Source organism: Ceratotherium simum, chromosome 18, assembly GCF_057802395.1.
Source record: "Ceratotherium simum simum isolate JZ-2026a chromosome 18, ASM5780239v1, whole genome shotgun sequence".
Classification (NCBI taxonomy): Eukaryota; Metazoa; Chordata; class Mammalia; order Perissodactyla; family Rhinocerotidae; genus Ceratotherium; species Ceratotherium simum.
Window position 1 is genome coordinate 11,877,779 of NC_141917.1, and position 19,802 is coordinate 11,897,580.

The 19,802-nt window shown below is 38.4% G+C and overlaps 1 protein-coding gene across 1 annotated transcript in view; it reads right to left on the bottom strand.

Moving 5' to 3' along the window:
• DNAH5 (dynein axonemal heavy chain 5) overlaps nucleotides 1-19,802 on the bottom strand; it is a 271,398-nt gene that overhangs the window by 149,175 nt on the left and 102,421 nt on the right. Inside the window, exons 18-29 of the mRNA XM_087443140.1 lie at nucleotides 19,345-19,510; nucleotides 18,422-18,661; nucleotides 16,382-16,572; nucleotides 16,209-16,296; nucleotides 14,819-14,952; nucleotides 10,325-10,526; nucleotides 9,487-9,722; nucleotides 7,121-7,339; nucleotides 5,977-6,039; nucleotides 5,430-5,668; nucleotides 4,450-4,690; nucleotides 2,052-2,251 (exon numbers count right to left, since the gene is read on the bottom strand). Coding sequence (XP_087299266.1) covers nucleotides 2,052-2,251; nucleotides 4,450-4,690; nucleotides 5,430-5,668; nucleotides 5,977-6,039; nucleotides 7,121-7,339; nucleotides 9,487-9,722; nucleotides 10,325-10,526; nucleotides 14,819-14,952; nucleotides 16,209-16,296; nucleotides 16,382-16,572; nucleotides 18,422-18,661; nucleotides 19,345-19,510 — 2,219 coding nt within the window. The remainder of the gene's footprint in view (nucleotides 1-2,051; nucleotides 2,252-4,449; nucleotides 4,691-5,429; nucleotides 5,669-5,976; nucleotides 6,040-7,120; nucleotides 7,340-9,486; nucleotides 9,723-10,324; nucleotides 10,527-14,818; nucleotides 14,953-16,208; nucleotides 16,297-16,381; nucleotides 16,573-18,421; nucleotides 18,662-19,344; nucleotides 19,511-19,802) is intronic.

Consider the following 19,802-nt stretch of genomic DNA (forward strand, 5'->3'; position numbering starts at 1 on the left):
GACCTGATTCAATTTCCAAATGTGATAATATCTGGAAAATCTCTTTAGCCTCCCCACTTCTATGGTATCTTTCCAACTTCCCCTCACTGATGTCCAACCCACTCATGCCCATGTGTGTATGTGTGTGAGGGATTATGCATGTTACATATAAACCCTGATAGCCACTTTCCCACCTCTCTCACAGTTAATCTATCTTCCCCTTTTTTCCTCTTGAGGCAGAAACTGACATTGGCCTCCCAATGTCTTTTTCTCCTTCTTCTTTAGATATAGAACCCCGTTTCTACCTGGACACATAGCTGCCCAGTTAAAATACTGAATTTCCCAGCTTCCTTTGCAGCAATGTGCAGTCCCAGGACTATATTCCCATTGATAGTTCTCAACCTTAGCTGGGTGTGTCTAGTGTGCAGCCAAGGCTGAGAACCACTCTTCTAGAAGAGAAGTGAGTGACAGCATTAGATGTTAGGGGTAGTATGGAGGAGAAGGGCCACACCTGGGAAAGACAGAAGAGCAAGCCAGGCAAAGCATAGGTCCCTGGTGACATGATGGAGCCCGCACTCCAACCTGAACCATCCACCTGGGGACTTCTTTTACATGAGAGAAACGTAAACTTCAGTCTTGTTTAGGCGATGTTGTATGCGGTGCTTCTGTTATTTGCAGACAAAATTAATCCTAAATTATTGTACTGCCTGTCATTGTTTTTCCTTTTCTCTTTTTTCTCCCTGTACTGATCTCTCCAGTCCAACAGAATATGGATTTGGACTCTTCTCAGATATTAGCGAGCTTAGTGAATAAAATTTTAATTTCCATATTCTTAACTGTTAAATAGATTCTTTTAATATTCCTCACGTCTTTCTGGGGTTTTTTGTTTATGCTTTTCATGAGATCTCTTTTATTTACTCCACTATCCATAGCACCTACAAGAGCGCATGGCACATGGTAGGTGTTCACTAAATTTGTGTTGAATACATGTTCCTCACACAATTCTGTCTGTGGATTCAATGCCATTGGTAAGGAAAGTTTCCCCCACAGATCATTTTTATTTAATTAAGTCGTGCCCTTTCTACCTTCCCAGGGTGTGCTGTCTTCCATCTGTCTTTCATTCTGGTTGGATATGAATGGTAACCAAATCCATTAAAACTCACCAAATTCTACACAGTCCAAACTTGAATTTACCAGTGGGCCAAATCTCTAAGATCAAATTTCATATTCTATATTACTTATTTCAAACACTTAGGTGTACCAAGTAAATGGAAAGGGGGGAATTTTTTAGTCAAAACAGTATTAAGTAGTTACTACTTCCTACATTAAAATTATTGATACACATATACACAGAGAATAGAGTGACATTTTAGACATAGAATAGCACAATAAATTCATATCTCAATGATACTCACATTCTACTCAATTACCCTATATGTGAGAAGATCCTGGTAAACAAAAAATTATTTCAGAAAGAGCAAAGGGAAGCAAGGAATGGAGGAAATGTAAGTTCATGAGCCTATGGATTGCGTGTCAAAAGCACAAGGGCTTTGCTGTTACTGTCAAACGGAAGTGTTAGAGTCGCATTGGTCTGTGCTGCTTTACCTCTCTTTATGAACTAGATTCATTCTCTATCTTAATCTGTCATCTCATTAAAGTATGTACACAACTAAGAGTTTCTAGTCCCTAGATGTTGGCAAAAAGGTTTTCCAAGTAGAATGATTATTCTGAAATTCAGAATAATTTTCCCCCTGAACTCTAGAGCCTGTTGAGCTGTCAGCTGTGCAGTGAGGCTTGTCAGCAGCAACATTGAAATGTTCCGCAAGATCCAAGAGGCTAATTACATGTTGCATTATTTTGTCCAATTGATGGTCTCAGACACAACCCACAAGTAGAAGACAAGGAAATAACAACAGGATTACACATGCTGTGCCAAACGCTAAAATTAAAACAAGTATTTTTAATATGGAGTAAATTGTATGAGGGATATTGTTGCATTTTTAAAATCGATTTCCCTTGAAATGTTTGTTATGGTTCTCAAGTCTCAGGAAAAAGATGGATGGTTTTCCTACCTGTTGCTCAGTAGCGAGCCCAGCAACATTAAGCTGTCCTCCATGGTGGCAATGATTTCCGAGGTACTGTCTCCTCGTAAGAGGAGCTCTCCACGAGTTTTAAAGCTGCCGAATGTGAATGTTTTGTTGTCCCATTCATTAATGACTTGCTTCAGCTTTTGCTCAATGTCTCTCTCTTTAACTGCACTGATGCAGATGTCCTATTAAAATTACAAGCTCTCATTTTATCACATGAAAGTCACACATCCTTCCCGAATAGTCTAGAATCAGCAGAGGTCCTATCTTCACTCTTTGCTTCATATGTGTCTATAAATATTCATATTTCCAGGTCTAAACTGCAATATAATAAATGGTGTGTATGTATATGCAGATATAGATTTAGGGATAGAGATATTACTAAGTAACAGAACCTTAATTAGTGAAATTTCCCACCAAACTATGCCAGAGAGAAAGATGACAGAAAAGATATGCAACAATGGAATATTATTCAGCCGTGTGAAAAAAGGAAATCCTACCATTTGCCACAATATGGATGGAACTCGAGGACATTAGGCTAAGTGAAATAAATCAGATGGAGAAAGACAAATACTATATAACCCTTCTATGTGGAATCTAAAAAACCGAACTCAAAAAAACAGAGCGGAATGGTGGTTACCAGGGGTTGAAGAGTGGGAGAATGGGAGAGATGTGGTTTAAGGGTACATACTTGCAACTAGGAGATAAATAAGTCTTAGAGATCTAATACACAGTACAGTGACTATAGAGAACAATACTGCATTATGAACAATAAATGTGCTAAAAGGCTAGATCTTAACCGTCCCTGTCACTAGAAGAAATGATAATTATGTGATGTAATAGAGGCATTAGCTAATGCTGCAATGGCAATCATACCACAATATAAATGTATCATACCAATATGTTGTATACCTTAAACTTATTCAATGTAATACGTCAATTATATCTCAATTTCAAAAATCAAGATAAAATAAGATATGCAATAACTTTTTAAATTTTAGAACTTTAATCGCAGACAAAATTTAATATAACTCTGATTTAACTCTAAAGTCAAATCAGTGCAGTATGAGAGGAGGGAATTAGCAGAAACCTGATTTCTTCCCAGCCTTATGATCACTTTCCCAGTCTCCTCTGCAGCCTTATCTTCTCCTGGACCATTAGTCAAGCCCTGTCCTTGCCCTCTTCACGTCTCACACTGCACTCCCTCTCTGGGTGAGCTCATCTACGCCCATGCAGGCAGTAACCTTTTGTACCTCCAGGCAAGACCCACATCCATTTGCCTCCGGGGCTTCTCTGCTTGGATATATCAAGGGAACCCCAAACAAAATCTGTGAAATAGCAAACTCATGCCCAAAATCAAGCTCACAGTTTTTGCACCTTCTCACTCAACCTGATTCCCTTCCAATATTACCTATCTCAATGATAAGCACCATCATCCATCTAGATCTCTCAGCAAGAAATCTAGGGTTCATCCTTAGCCCCTCCCCTTGTTTCTCCTACCATGTTCCCACCACCAACAAAACTTACCCAGTTTTAGCTCCTAAAGCTCTCTTTAATCTCTTCTACTCTTTCCCATTTCACTACCTGCCTCCTCGACCAACACACCATTATCTCTTGCCTGGGATATTCTTATAACTTCCCCCTTGCCCTACTCCAATCCATTCTCCAGTTTTCATAAAGAGTGATCTTTACAAAATGCAAATCTAACAATGTCATATCCTGTTCAAAATATATCTCCCAGATGTCTCCCCATTGCTCCAAAGACTGAAATCGATACATGTTCTAGCCCCACTGCACCTCCCCATCCTCAGCTATCTCCTCTCTCCCCCATCCCGATACCCCAGCCACTCTGGCCTTCTCCTGGTCCCCCAAACACACCTCACATCCTTCACACATGCTGTTCCATTTGCCTTGCATTGTCTTCTTTGCACTTTCCAAGCCCCTCACACCCATCACACAAGCTCACTCCCTTCACCCGGCAGTCATTTGCATGCACTCCAGCCTTCCCTACATTTATCACCCTTTACCCACCTCCCAGATAGGTCAAGCCCCATTATTGTAGGCTCTCATAGAGCATCATACTTTTCCTTCAATGGTATTTACCATGGCTTGCAACTATACCCTTATGTGTATAATTATTTAATTATACAAATTATTTAATGATCTATAAACGCAAGAATGCATCCTCATGTCCCCAGCACTTAGCACAGAACCTGTCACAAAAATATTTGTTGAAGGAATTAATAGTTGAATGCCAGGAAAAGAGTTTTAATTGTCCTGGCATGGTTTACTGAGCCAACATTCCACAATGTGGGAACACTTCAAATAAATCCCACGAGACTTTCCAACCTCCCACCACATCATGCTCTCTTATCAATTGTACCTCTATTTCCTCTTTGTATTTCAGAAGAGGTGCCTCCATGATATTTCTTAACTTAAAAGTTTCATTCCCCACATCCAGACTATGCCCAGTGAGAGCAGTTATCCTTTCCCAGTGCCTCTCCATCATGGCCTTACTGGCCAGGTGCTCCAGCAGGGGGCAACATTCGCTGAAATCATCAATGGTCTTCTTCAGATCCAAAAAAGCCTGCCAGTCCTTCAAAGCCCGGGGCAGCTTCCGACACCTGCAAAGGGAAGCCAACACGAAAGGTCATTTGAATATGAGCCCAGAAGCCTCTAGTCCAAGATTGTCTGCTAGCACTTCTATCAAAAACAGTCACTTCAAACACCTATCACATTTTTAAATCTCATGACTCAGAGGATATTTGTTAATAGAATATACTTTTACACTACAGAAAATTGCTCCTCCCAATCAGGAGAGAATTTTTTTCAACCCCTCGTAATAATTAACCAAGTAAAAGGCATTATTTTAAGGGATAGAGGTGCCTCCTGATTCAATTCAATTCTACAAACACGTATTAAGATCCTGCTAAGTACAAAGCACAACAGAACGTATCGAGCTATCAATCAAAAAACACGACAAATGATCTTCTATTTTCTTTGGGTTCAACACTTAAAACGATGTAGAAAAATCATGGGGCTCTTGCTTTTATTCCAGGCAATCATCTAACGTAAACTTCAAACGTTTGATAAGTACAATATAAATAGAGATCAGTTCCCTCCAAGCTGCAGAAAAGCCCCTGACAAGATTTATCCGGGTTTAAAGGATGTGCTTGTCTCACCGTGTACACACAGGGGCAATTAATAAATAGCATTTGACAAGGGTGATGTCAACAGACAACAGCAATGCAGCATGATGTGCTTTCGAAACATCTGGCATGAAAAGAAAGCTTGACAGCCTATCAAAGAAGAAAGCATCTGAGGTTCAACAGCTCTGGGCATGCTAAACATTTAATTTCTCACCTGTTCTGAAACTCTGAAAGTTCATTGTTGATTTTTTCAATATTCACTTCTGACCAAAGGATATCATGATAGCTATTTACGGTTTCTATGACGCTGTTGTATAGAGTGTATATTTTCTGTAGAAGACTTAATTGCTTCTTTATTTCGAGAAGCTGAGGATACTGCGTAACTGGCAAACCAAAAAGCTCCTCTCCCCCAGTATAGGTGATGTATTTCCGATATATATTATCAAATTGATTCTAATCAAAACACAAGTGAAAACTCATCAAAATGATTCACATATGAACAAACATGCAAATGAAAAAAGAAGATTGGCAAATAAGCAAACATGTATGATCTCTGAGCACATATAAATAGGAATACCAAATAAGTATAATTAATTACATAGAAACCAACTCTAATTATAACCATGCCAAATCACGTTTTTTAAAATGTAAGTACATATCATATTCCACAAAAGGCCTTTCTATATTAAGAAAAAAAATGTATGTGTTTAAAACACATTAAGGTTTTGGTTTTAGAAGTTCATAGAAACTAAAAAGATTACCTGAAACATGATGAGCCTATCACTGGCTTCCTGGGGTTTCAAGCCACTAGCCATTGGACCATTCTGAAACAAAAAGTTAAAGATAAAATAGAATGAAGCGCTTACATACAAATTTCAAGAACTCAAAGTATGTCAGTATCAAAATTAGCTTTCACCCATATCACATAAATGATAGGAAACTTAGTTTTTTACTTGTAAAAAAGGACTCAGGAAAGTGACTCCTTTGGAAATATTTTCAAGTTTAAAAAGGCCAAGTTAACGCCACAACTTCCATATGTCAAGAAATTCTGAAAACTAAAAATATATACTATTCATTTCTTAGGTGACACAGGCAAAGAAGGCTCAAAAACTATTCTATAAGAAGCATATACGTAGAGTCTGATTTTGAACTAGAATATTAATGCTGCATAACTCACCGATTTCACCAGTCTAATATCTATTTGTCAGGTGACCTATAATCTTAACATTCCAATTAGGTTTTCCTACATTAGAATGCCTTAAATATGCGGATGTCTGTGCTTCTTCATCCACGAAATAGAGCATGGATCCAACCTCCTAACTTTATTCACTTTGTGGTTTGCTGTGCTGCTAGTTAATAGGTACAAATTTACCCTACACTCTACATATTTCTCTTATGTAACACACTATAATTGGCTAGAAATTGGTCACGTTACCCACATATTCCCAATAGAAGATTCTGCACTAAAACTCACATACGTATGATTAAAATATGGACTCCATCTGTCTTGTCCATTTTTGTGTCTTCAGCACCAAGGGCAGCACCTGGCACACACTGGGTGCTCTACAGTATTTGTGGAACTAATGAATGCTGTGGCAAGGTCGACCATTATAACTATATCGAGTAGTATTTGTCTACACAAATTTAGAAGGCATCAAACAACTCCAGTAACAGATCAATGATTAACAGCACTTGTAAATTTCCTATTTCCTGTTGAAATTATTCTGGCTGAACTCTAAAGGGAAAGGATTGCGAAAGGGAAATGTCTTTGCTCTCATGAAAATAAAATTCCCATTCCTAGAGAATTTCATTGAATGTGATACGTAATCTTTAAACAACAACCACATTTTACATGCTCTATTCACTCTTCTTCAAAAATACACACAGAGAAAACCAGAATCGTACCAAATTATAGTCCGAGTAGAACTGGTGACAGTCTTGAAGGAAGACCTCCACAGTACTAATAAGCTCTTTCCTGAAGCTGGGCTGCAGAGAGACCAATTCATTCTGAACTTCGCTGGCACGTGCCAGAAGCTTCTCCCAAGCATAACGCAGAGTATCCACTTTGTCCATCTCTTCCTTTGCTATCAGAAGTCCATATTTGTTAAGCAGGGCGTAAGATTCCTACACAAAAGAAGAAAAATTTAATTTCTGCCAGTCAGATGCATAAATCTACACAAAGTCATTTATTAAAGCATTAGAATGGAAAAGACCAGCATGATAGGGAAACCGCCCAGAAAGTTCTAGTTCTTCTACTTGCAACCTCTAAGATCTTAAGTCAGCAATTGAGGCTCTAAGCTTCAGTTTCCTCACCTGTAAAACATGAAAATTCCCTGACTGCTTCACAGGATTTTTGTGAATATTGAAAAATATCATTTTAAATGCATTTTGAAAACTATAAATAGTTATACAAATAAAAGGTATTTTTACTTAGGCCCGCAAATTGGTTTTGAAGAGTACAAAATTATACCAACTAAACGAGAAACATAAGACAATTTAACTGTTAATATTAAAATAACAAAATAAACCAGGGTTTTAACTCTATCCCATTTCACTTCATTGGCAAGAGATTCCAACTGTAGGACACAAGAGAGCATTCTTGAATCACAGCCTGAGCCAAGTCATCGCCCTCAGGTTGCAAATTCCTAGACTACTCTCATGGCTAGAAGATTAAAATGAGGCTAATTTTGGTTTTCATGAGAAAAGATTTTCCTTAAATATCCCTGGCCTCTTCTCCCACTATTACTCCTCCCCGTAGAGGTAGAATGGATACCTGACTGTTGATTTGGGGAAAGACTGGTGATTTGGACAAGCATAGCCCAGTGCCTTTCTCCCTCTTCCCTCTTTCTCCTTGAAGACATGCCTGTGGTCTGCACTCCAGCACCAATCAAATGGAGCAAGGTACTAGAGAGGCCTGTAGCTTTCCAATGCTGCCTCTGATGGATAAGTACAATTCTGGAATTTAGTATTCACAAGCCCATAGTGTACGTGCATAGGGCAGGGAGATGAAGGGGGGTGTAATGGGAATATGTGAGTTGTACACTAAATCATGTCTCCCAAATAAGTTCTATCAGTAATAAAGACTGTATTTTGATCTTCACTACTTGACTACAGTTTTGTCTTAACTCTCAGGTGGAGGAAAACAGGGTTGTCAGTTACTGATCCTCCTCTTCAAACCCCAGGGTCTCCCCTGGTCCTACACAAAGCAGAGGCTCTTTGCCTTGATGTTTCAATTCCCAAGAAGAACGCCGTGAACCATGTGATTTTCCTGACACAACACAGCAGAGGTGCAAACGTGCAGTCATCTGAATCATCTCACGGTAATTTGAAATTTTCCAAAATTCAAAGAAGGATGCAAAAAACGTGAGACTAGAGTAGGATCCTAACTGTCAGAGTTGAAGTTCAGACATTCAAGTTATGGTGTGATGAAAAGATGTTTTCATGTCTGGAACTGTTTTAAAGCTACAATTATACTAGTTTCATTTAATAGAATAAATACGGTGACCCATTCCTGATAAAACATTTTCATCTAGAAAAGACAGTATGATAATAAAAACAAAAGTTGTATGCAACACTAATCAAACTGCATAACTTCTTTGACCCTCAGTTTCCTTAGGTGTAAAATGGGGGTTGTAGCAAAGATTAAACAAGTTAATACAGGGTTAATACTTGAATGGACACCATTAGTGCACCATCCAGGTCCTATTTATCAGCTGGCATTTGCATCCCTGACTGCTGGGAGCATTGGCTGTAGGGATCAAGCTGCCTTCTTCCCTTGACAATTGTCCTCAGCTGAATAGGAACCTCCTCATGGGAGATTATGGTCAATGACCAACGGACTTGGGGGAATAAATGACAGTCCCACTTTCCTCAAGGTGGAACCAACTGTGTAATACCATTCGTGCTCCAGAGCCCCTGTGGGATCTGGCTGAAACCAGTCTACAGCTAAGATCACATCCTCACTTAGCTCCCCCACCCCTGAACCAACCTCATCCTCTCCTGTTTCCCTCTTCCCTTCTCATGTGAACATGCATCAATAAATTACTTGTACAGAAATCCTCACCTCAGGCTCCGCTCTTAGGGACTTCAGATGCCATGGAAAGGACTAGAACTGGCCCATAGAAGGCACCCTATAATGTTAGGTATCATCATTACCGAAATTGTTGTTCTTAAGTTTAGCATCCATTTGTAATATAGACCTGGTCAATATTTCAGCTAATATCTCCCATCACGTGGAAATATTTCTATATGAACAAATGATTATTAGTTACCTCGATAGGTCCTACTTGAAAGTCAATGGAGATTTGCTGCTCCCTGATTTCCTTCAGTGCCACCATAGCAATCCGAATATCATCAAGGTCTCTAATTTGACGATTCAGCTTCTTATTGAATTCGTCAACAAGTGTAAAAATGTTTTCCATCTCACTCCTGTATTTTTTGTTACAGTGACGGCCGATGACAACCATCCAGGCCTTCGTCTCAGCAGTCAGAGTGAACTTCAAGTCAGCTGTAAAACCCAGATGTCCACAGTTCAGTTTGAAAAACTTGAACCAGTATGAGAAGACCCAGTGCTACTGTTCACCAACAGTAAATACCTTTAAGCTTACAGCACTCTAACTCATGAAAAATCAACCTGGAAAAACGTTAGTTTTTCCTAATCATTATATATTCATCATTTTATAAAGCTTGTTTTGCAACAATTCAAAACATAATTCAAAATGCTAAAAAAAAAGTACACATCAAAACCATTAGGATCGCTTCTCGGCCTTTTGGCTAAGATCAAGTGCAAAACCATTGGAGATAAGCCTCAAATGTTTGTTATTATTTATTAAAGATAAATTTTAATTCCAAATACAAAAGACTCATCCCCTTTCTCTGAATTAGCATTTATTCTCAAGGTTTAGCACCACAGTGTCCAAAATAGTCTAGAATAAATAAATATACAGAAAAGAATTAAAAACAAATCTACAAATTTATCTTAAAGGTTGAGGCCCATAAAAGGAAAGCCAATCTTTAAGATAGCAAAAACTCTCTGGAATACTAATCTAGGTAAAGAGACAGAACAATACCATTGAATTTTTATGACTATCTGAAAGAAAATGAACCAACCTGTGTACAGAGCAATGGCACCCACACAGATATATTCAGGCTCAGCATTAATTTCCTGCTCTAGGTTTCGGAAATAGAGAATCTCAGATTCAAATTCAGAAAGCAAGGGGTTTTTCATAATAAACGTCATAATGGTTTCTTCTTTCTCCTTTTGCCAAATGTGATTGTAGCGTTTGAAGCAATCCATGGATGTAACAACTTCCTAGAGTACAAATAACAGATTTGTGTTGAGATGGAAGAAACGGCATCATGGTATAAGTGAATATTTGCCAATTGCTGGTGGCCTCCATGGATTTCTTAAAATGTTTAATTAGTGAACTGTGTGACTAGTTGGAAATGCCACAGAACTGGAACTGGATACAACTGTGTAAATAGTAATCCAAGACTAGTAACAATGAAACTGTTACCAACCCTAGCCAAAAGGAAAGGGGGACAGTTTCTAGGAAAAAAAGAGAGAGTGCGTGAAGACTCTTGTGGACAGGGCCCTCTTGATTGGGCTAGACCTTAGGTCAAAAACCATAGCTCAAAATCATGCCACAGAGAGGGTGCTGTGGGAAAAAATAGTCTGAGGTCACTCTCTTCCCCCATCCACCCCCCAGACCTCCTCCAGGACTCTCATCGGTCAAATCTACTGGAGGCCTCAGTGTAAACCTACTGATTTGTTTCCTAAGGTCAGAGGGTGGAGATTAGCTCTGGAGGGGCAAACAGAATATATCCAGCGTCAAATCCCATTCAGAAATTGCATGAAATCGCATATAATGTATAAATTCATTGGATAAGGGTTGACATCTGTACGATATTAAATCTTCCCATCCAGAAACATAGTATGTTTCCAAATTTTCCCATCTTTTATTTAAATTCCCTGTTAAGTTTTAGAGGAATCTTCACAGAGACCCCACACACCCCACACACTTATTATTATGTATGTCCCTAGGTATTTTTCAATGATGTTGTTATTGTAAACAGGATCTTCATTCCACTGTTTTTATAACTGGCTATGGATGGCATATAAGTTAAAAAAAAATCTGATTTTACTTTTTTTCCTCTCTCTTTTTCTTATTGAGGTCACATTGGTTTACAGCACTATATAAATTTCAGGTGTGCATCATTATATTTTGACTTCTGTATAGCCTACATCGTGTTAACCATCAAGTCTAGTTGCCATCCATCACCATACACATGTGCCCCTTTACCTATTTTGCCCTACCCTCACCCCTTTCCCCTCTGGTAACCCCCAATCTGTTCTCTGTATCTATGCATTTGTTTGTTGTTGTTGTTGTTGTTGTTTTATCTTCCACATATAAGTGAAATCATACAGTATTTGGCTTTCTCTGTCTGACCTATTTTTTAATAAACAGTCCTGTTTGCTACAAAGTGTGCTTCTGTGAGATGATTGGCTCACTCGCAACTGGTAACTAGGAATGATGTCAATAGAACAGGGAGGTCTCATATCAAATGCTGTTTTTCCCAGCCCTTTGTTCTGTACCAGCTGAAGTAGCAATCCTTTGTGCCATGCTCCCTCCGCCATTTCTTCCTTTTGGGCCAATTTGGTCACCACTTTGTTTTGAGAATGTTCTTTGCACAGTTCGACCTGATCTTTGCATCTTTTACCCTTATTTCTATAACTCAGCAGCTTCAACTGTTTCTTACTCCACCTTCTACCAAGTTCCTTTCACCTTTTGATAGTAAAGTTGTAGACTTATTATAGAGTTATTAAACGGGTTAATATTTTACTACGATTGTTAATGCTTTTGTTACTATTCTGGTTACAAAATTTCCTAGGTTTTGTGTGTCTGCCTCAACCCTGTTTTTCTCATAATCCCTATTATATTAAATGGGCAATTTTGCAAAACAGGATTTTCAGGAACATGTTTATTGCATTACAGCAGAAATGCCTATAATTATCTTTCAACTGACTACTAACAACTCTTATTGGGCCATATGTTTTTTCAGATTAGCCTCTTGGATTTACTTGGTAGATAATCATATCATTTACAAATAATTAAAAATTTGTCTCCTCATTTCTAAGTTTATTACCTCTTGGGAATCAACTTTTCTATTGGCTTATATTATAATTTCAGAGTTACATCTGCATGAGAAACAATTTTCAAAACTGAGATAAAGTCCAAAATGCCATTATTTGAAAAAAGAGAGCATTACCAACAGCATTCTAAATGGCCCAGTTGCTTTAAGTGAATTTCACCAACCCGCACCAAAGCAAGGAGTAGCTGCACTCCAACTTCCCACACACAGCTAAAGTGTCCCTCAGAGCCTCAGGTTTAATGGGCCTTGAGACTTCCCACCCTTTTAAATGCAGAAAGCTAAGCCTGCCGCTGCTTCTCCCAACCACAGCTGATGCCCTGGCATGGGCTGAGAAGCTGACATGCATACCCAGAATGCATTGCAACAGCATGAAGACATAGTCACACATGTATGATGACCTGGAGAATGAAGTATAGATTATCAAAGATCTTTGCATATGGGTAGAAATTCCAGAATCTTGAGCTCTTTCAACATCCAAGAGTTTTCTATATTAAGACTATATCCTAACTAAATAAATTTTAGATTCTCATTTATTTTATCTGAAAGTCACAGTCTTTATTAAATTGGAACTTTTGTGTGTGTGTGTGAGGAAGATTAGCCCTGAGCTAACATCCGTGCCCATCTTCCTCTACTTTATATGGGACACTGCCACAGCATGGCTTGAAAAGCAGTGCACAGGTCAGACCCTGAGAACTCCAGGCCACCGAAGCGGAGCGCACAAAATTAACCACTACACCACCAGGCCGGCCCCTATTAAATTGGAACTTTTTTGAGCGGAGGTAACCTAGAGCTTAAAGGAAAAATTACACGAACTACATATGTAGAGCTGTTCTGCTTGAGTCATTTTTATTGCCCAGGCTATTTTATTGTTTGGTCCAGCTCATCTTTTCAAGCCAGGCAATGTTGTAAGTTGACGGCCAGCCTATGGACATACTGAAGGTAGGTCAGGTTTACGTTCTGATCCAATCAGCTATGGCAAGAGGAAAGGGGCTGGGATGATAGGATTGTCGGTGGTTGAGGGAGAACCATTCAGTAGGGTCTATGGCTGTGAAGGGCTGGTCATGTCTAGTACTATCACTAAGTGTGTATTTATTCTTCCAGAAACAATCTATCCATCCTATCAATCTGAAAAAAGTCCTTCACGTTATTCCAAGTGCTAACCCTTTCTCTGATTTTAAGGAAGACTAAGATCTATATATTTCCTTCATATAATATAAAAGCGAATGCAACAAAAACACAGATAAGCATTTTGTTGCCAGCGGTATGTTAATTTCAACTACTATGTCTTACCCTTAGATTTTCATAATAGTGGCTGCTTATATTCAGAGAAAGTAATGGACTTTATTATTGATTTATTTTATTGTGTTTTCCATGATTACTGAGACATCTGAAAATATATCTGAATATTTATCATCATAGAATACTCTACTTGCCTTTATCATTTACTGTAGAGCTTGCTAAACTAAGCAATAGATAAATATTTGTTAAATTGAATTATGTGAACACTGCCCCTAGGGCAAAATTAAATACGGGACCTTCACTATATTAAGAAAGGAAAATTGAAAATGCATAAATGCAAAAGCTTCCAGTTCCCTTGGGAACACATTAAAATTAAACTGAATAATATTTCCTCACACAGTTTCAGCAATGGTGGCTTTTCAAAATGCTTTCAAGCAAATGCAACTCATTCTGTCAAACTCAGTAGTAGAAAAGAGGTATTTACTGAGTGACAACTATTCCCTCAACACTCACAAACATTTTTAAGGAGTCAACAGGTGTTAGTGGCAATGTGAACACAGACATTTTTTAAGTAGAAATTGACTTCAGGGTTTTGAGTCTTTTTGACCACAACAACAGATTTGCCTGAACAAAAATAGGAAGTCGAGAGAAGAGCAGGTTGGAACTAAAAATTAACCCAAATTTATATCCATGTCCAGTACAAGTTTGTATTGATAATATTAATATTTTCTTTATTCTCAGTATTATCTGATTTCTATGTGGCAATATACACAAATTTTCATCATCTATTTTATAAGATTTGCCTGGCTACACAAATATGAAAAATTGACTGTAAATCTTATTCTATTTCAAATGTACTAGTATCACTGACTCTTTGGAGGTAAATTGTAACACCAGTCTGATCTGTGGTTTGCGACACAGCAAATTTTTTAACAGATTTATTTGTACTAAATAAATAAATAGGTTAAAGGCATTAAACAGAATACAATATAAAACATAGGAATAATAGATATCTTTCACCTTGCAATATAGAACAAAAGATCTTTAGTTAAACAAACACTTGCTGAGCACATACACGATGCCATAAGCCGCTCACTGAAGGCACAGTGGGTGAGCCCCAGGCTGCGTGTCAGACAAGACTGTGATGCTCAGCGTCACACAGGCACATATTGTGAAGCAAAGGGGCCCTGGCGACAAATCCTCTTGACCTACCTTTTTGGTGGAGTTAATGATAGTGCTAAGCACAGAGACTAATTTTACAATCTCTTTGTTGTCAGAAATATTCTTATAATAGTTCCTGGCTTGAACAGGAATGGGTAAGTTTACAGATGCTATTTCAAAGGTATCTAAAAGCAAAAGAAGAGAGAAAAGATTATATCGACAGCATAGAGAACATGCTTTAAAAAGATGAGGGGATTTCTGCAATGATAAAGTACGGACCTCTAAAAATCCTCTTCTTTATAAAAGTAATTGAAAACAGTGGGAAAACTGGTCCATATCAATTTTCAGGACTCTGAAAATTAACCAAAGCTTGCAACAATCCAAGGAGTGCTTGTTTATTTAAGAAAATATTCTGACTCTTGGTAACACAGTGAGTTTCGTGGTGTTTCAACTGGCTCTCTGTCCACTGCTCCCTTACCAGCTACGTGGTAGTTTGAGAAACAGGAGCCTTGCAACCACTGTGGCCATGAAAACCACAGCCTAGCAGTAGCCTAGAAGTCACCAGAGGGGCTAGATTGGGTTTGGAGCTCCTCAGGAAGCCCCCACAGAATTGTCACTATTTGACTTGTCTGCAAGCTGCCTGGAAAAGCCCCATTCAAAGAGCTTACATTTATTTGACCTGACTCAGAACTCACGGAGTGAAAAAATCCCGATCCCCAAGACGTTTGTCAAAAAACAATCAGCGACAAATAACTACTTTTACAGAATATAAATGAAATATAAGTGAAAACCATGAGACATACAGCAAAAATCACAGCATGTTAGCAAAACAGGACACATAATAGGTCAAAATACAAACTATCTCTTAAAGGTCAGGAAATATTCATTGTGATGACAAGTTTCTCTTTAAACTGTGAAACTAAAATGCTTCTTGTCCCCCAGTTCTCATCATTACATTGGACCAGAAATCAGTGACGCAGCCACAACTGTAACACACTCGCTAAAAATACGCTATTTTAAATGGTGGTATTAAAATACATGGATCTTTATATTTTATAAGCTTAAAATTGGCTCATAGATTAATATTCTGATCTAATCTGATTTGAGAATTACATAGAAGGAAAATACATTTTCACTCAGTAAATGTTGGTTTACAACAACCAGGCAAAAGAACAGAGGTCTGGCCCCATGGCCTGGTGGTTGAGTTCGGTGCACTTCGCCTCAGCTGCCCAGGTTTGGATCCCGGGCGCAGACCTACAACACTCATCGGCAGCCATGCTTTAGCAGCGACCCACATACAAAATAGAGGAAGACTGGCACAGATGTTAGCTCAGAGAGAATTTTCCTCAAGCAAAAAGAGGATGATTGGCAATAGATGTTATCTTACAGTGAATCTTCCTCAGCAAAAAATGAAAAAAAAAAAAACTGAAAGAACATTTACCTTGAGGTTCATTTTCTCCCATTTCGACATCAGAATCACTGTCTTCACTATTCCGCAAAGTAGCCATTTTTCTTTCATGCGTCTTTTTCTACAACATGAAAGGATATTGTTCAGCTCGGTCCCATCTATAAAAGCAGCTTCCACATGAAATGATTTCTTCATTGCACACCTACCTTGGACAACAGCTCACTGCTCCACTGTCTAACCCCCTTGGTGACGTTGACGATGCACTCCACGGCTTTGCTCAGCGTCTGCTGTATGTCTTCCAGGGCAGGGGCCATAGCAATGTTGGGAATGGCCAGAGTGACGCCTGCCCGGAAAATGGGCAGACTGTTCCGCCTCATCTTAGAGGCACTGTTACTGTCTGAGTTAACACGAAACAGGGAAGATTTAATCTTTTAAATTTAAAATGGGATTTATTTCATTCTTAACCAGAAAAATTAAAGCATCAAGAACAATAGATAATAGGTGTATAATCGGAAAAATATTTTGAATAAATGAATGAATGAATAAAAGCTAATGGAGGATCTAGCTTTGTTCAATGTAACAGAGCAGTTCAGTAGAATCCAAGTCATTTTCTGCTAATTACAACCTTCTGGTGCACCCTCCAGAAAGGACACTCATTGTGTGGGGTCAGGCTTGTTATGTAAACACTTATCTAAAATATTAAAGACCATACTGTCCAAATAACAGGATGCCAACAAATTAGCTAAATGTAGAATAAGTAAGCAAGGCATGAAAAACAAGAATAACTATCAGAACAAGCCAAAGTCAGAAGAAATAACTGGGTTCGAATTTCAAACAAAACAAATAGCTTTCCTACCACTGTGTGTATAATCCAAACTCTGAGCAGTTAGAGAGTGGAGAAGAAATAAAGTGTGACTCACCATTTATATCCAAAGGGCTTTTAAAGTTGGACATAGGCATAGGTATGTAAATACAGATATTTGTTTGTGTGTGTGTGTGTGTGTGTAACTTTTTAGCTACAGTTGGAAATACCTGTAATATATAAAGTTGGGAAAGACATGTGATTTAATAGTCAGCATATCAACCAACAGTTGATAAGTTCTAATAACATCCCTATGTCAAAGAAAAGGACTATCCTCCATTCTGAAATGAAATAAAACATAATAAACCATGCCACCAATCAAAAAATTCTTTCAAGGGGCCAGCCTGTTAGCACAGTGCTTAAGTTCAGCCTACTCCACTTTGGCAGCCTGAGGTTCACAGGTTCGGATCCCAGGCACAGACCTATACCACTCATCAAGCCATGCTGTGGCGGCGTCCCACATACAAAATAGAGGAAGATGAGCACAGATGTTAGCTCAGGGCCACTCTTCCTCAAGCAAAAAGAGGAACACTGGCAACAGGTGTTAGTTCAGGGCCAATCTTCCTCCAAAAAAAAAATAAATTCTTTCAAGGTTTCCACTTTTATACAGCCACTTTTAATTAAATATTAAAGATGCTTTTTCTTAAATGCCAATATTTAAAATGAATAAAAAGGTTTTATTATCCTATTCATTTTCATCTTTAATTACTGTTATTTTATTTTTTTACTATTTTTTTAATTTAAAATTTAGTTTCACAATGTCTCTAGACTTGATGGATTTTTGTGGCCCATCTGGGAAATGCAACACCTATTTTTGAATGGTGCTGAGAAAGAGACGATTGTATTGAGAATGAGGAAAACAGCTGGAAAGTATATTGATACAAAATAGTAAAAAATACAAAATATTGCACAAAAATAGTAAAAAATTTTCCATTTTGGAGAGGAAGGCATTAATAAGATCTTTATCACCTTATAAGACTAGCTAATAACCTAATAATTCAATGATGAAATTATCTTTCTATATATCTTCTTTGAAAAGTATATATTTTTGCTTTCACTAATTAAAATAATTTTACGTTTTCATCTTACAAAAAAAGATTAAAAGTGATGTCAATTATTATGTAATTAACAAAAGCTAAGTGACTTTAAGCAAATTACTTAACCTCGCTGTGCTCAGTTTTCTCAGTTTGAAAATGAGAGTAACAATGGCATCTACTTCATGGAATTGTTGGGATAATCAAAGTTCACAATGTATAAACTTATAAGGAGGCACTCGATAAATGGTGGATTTTTTAAATTATTTAAATAGAACAGGAATACACAGACACACACAATCAGCAACGACGCCTGGCCAGCAAGTAGGCAAACTGTGTGAGATTATTACCCCGGAAGTTAATCATATTGGAGGAATGAATGCGCCTGCGAATGGCCTCTAGTGTATTCCTCGTAACTTTCAGAAGAGCATCCATATTTTGATGGTTGAAATGAGAGAGCAACTCGCGGGCTTCTTCCTCTAACATCTCAGTCTCTTTCTTCTTTCTCGTGATGGTTGTCAAAGGCATGAGGCCTGCCCCAGCATTACGGGAAGATGTCAAGGTGTCGGAATTTCCTTCTTCTCTTTTTGCTGTTAGAAGATGAGAGAGATTGAGAGAGAGGGGGAGAACCATCTATTACAATTAAAGAGAAGAAAATTAAGATAAATTACATGCAAGTTTAATAACAAATGTCACACTTCTTAGAAAGTGAAGCCACCAAAGGATAGGAAGAGGAAATGGGGGCACCAGGTGGACTGATGGAGGCCTCTCCTCCTCAATGTGAGGAAACAGGAGAGGCAGGAGCTATGGCTGAAAAAGCAAGACTGGGCCTCAGGGACCTGGGTTCTTGTGTTCTCTCTTCTACCAACAGCCAAAAAACCTTGGGAGAATAACTTCCCTTCTCTGCCTCTCAGTGTCTTCATCTGTCCCACAAAAGATTTGCTCTAGTGTAGACGTACTCTAACGGGAATTCCAACCTATAATCCATCCTACCCTACTGATAAGGTGAAAAAACATGCACTCATACCTACATGCAAAGAGAGCTAACAAGGGCCAATGCAAAGTACATGTTTGTAGAGTTTAACAAAAAATAATGGGAATTAATGACATAGAGTCATTACAATATGCTCAGAATCATAATTTCAGATTTATAAATGTCCTTATAAAATTGGGAGAGTGTTTATAGAAGCACGAAATCAATTGCAATGTAGAAATTAAATTTTAGTTTTCAGCAATGTCCTGGAAAAAGACCTTCCATGACCCCATCTCTTACCTAAACTTTCATTTTTTGAATCAGCACCATTCACAGTGGATACTTTTTCACTTTCTTCTTTAGATGGAACTTCCACATCCAGCAACATATTTATTAGCTCATTGACTGCTTCCTCCACTAATGAGCTTCTACAGTGCAGTGTCTGAGCACCATTTACACAGAGGTCCTACGGGAAAAAAATTAGCACAGTGTCATATTTGCTTACCTAGCTCTTGCAAACGCATCAGGAATGGTAGTAATGCCCTAGGTTCAGCCTCCACATGAGATTTTGGTCTCCAACAATGCTTGGCCACACCTCCTACACTAACCCAGACCAGGCATCCTGTAAAGGAACGTGTTAAATATAAGAGAACAAATTGGAGCAGCGTGGATGGACCAAAACTACACTTACTTCTCCAGCAGTGGAGGAAATAACTCCAAAAGCCATGAGCAGCCTCTCTTCCCATGAAGTTTCTTTC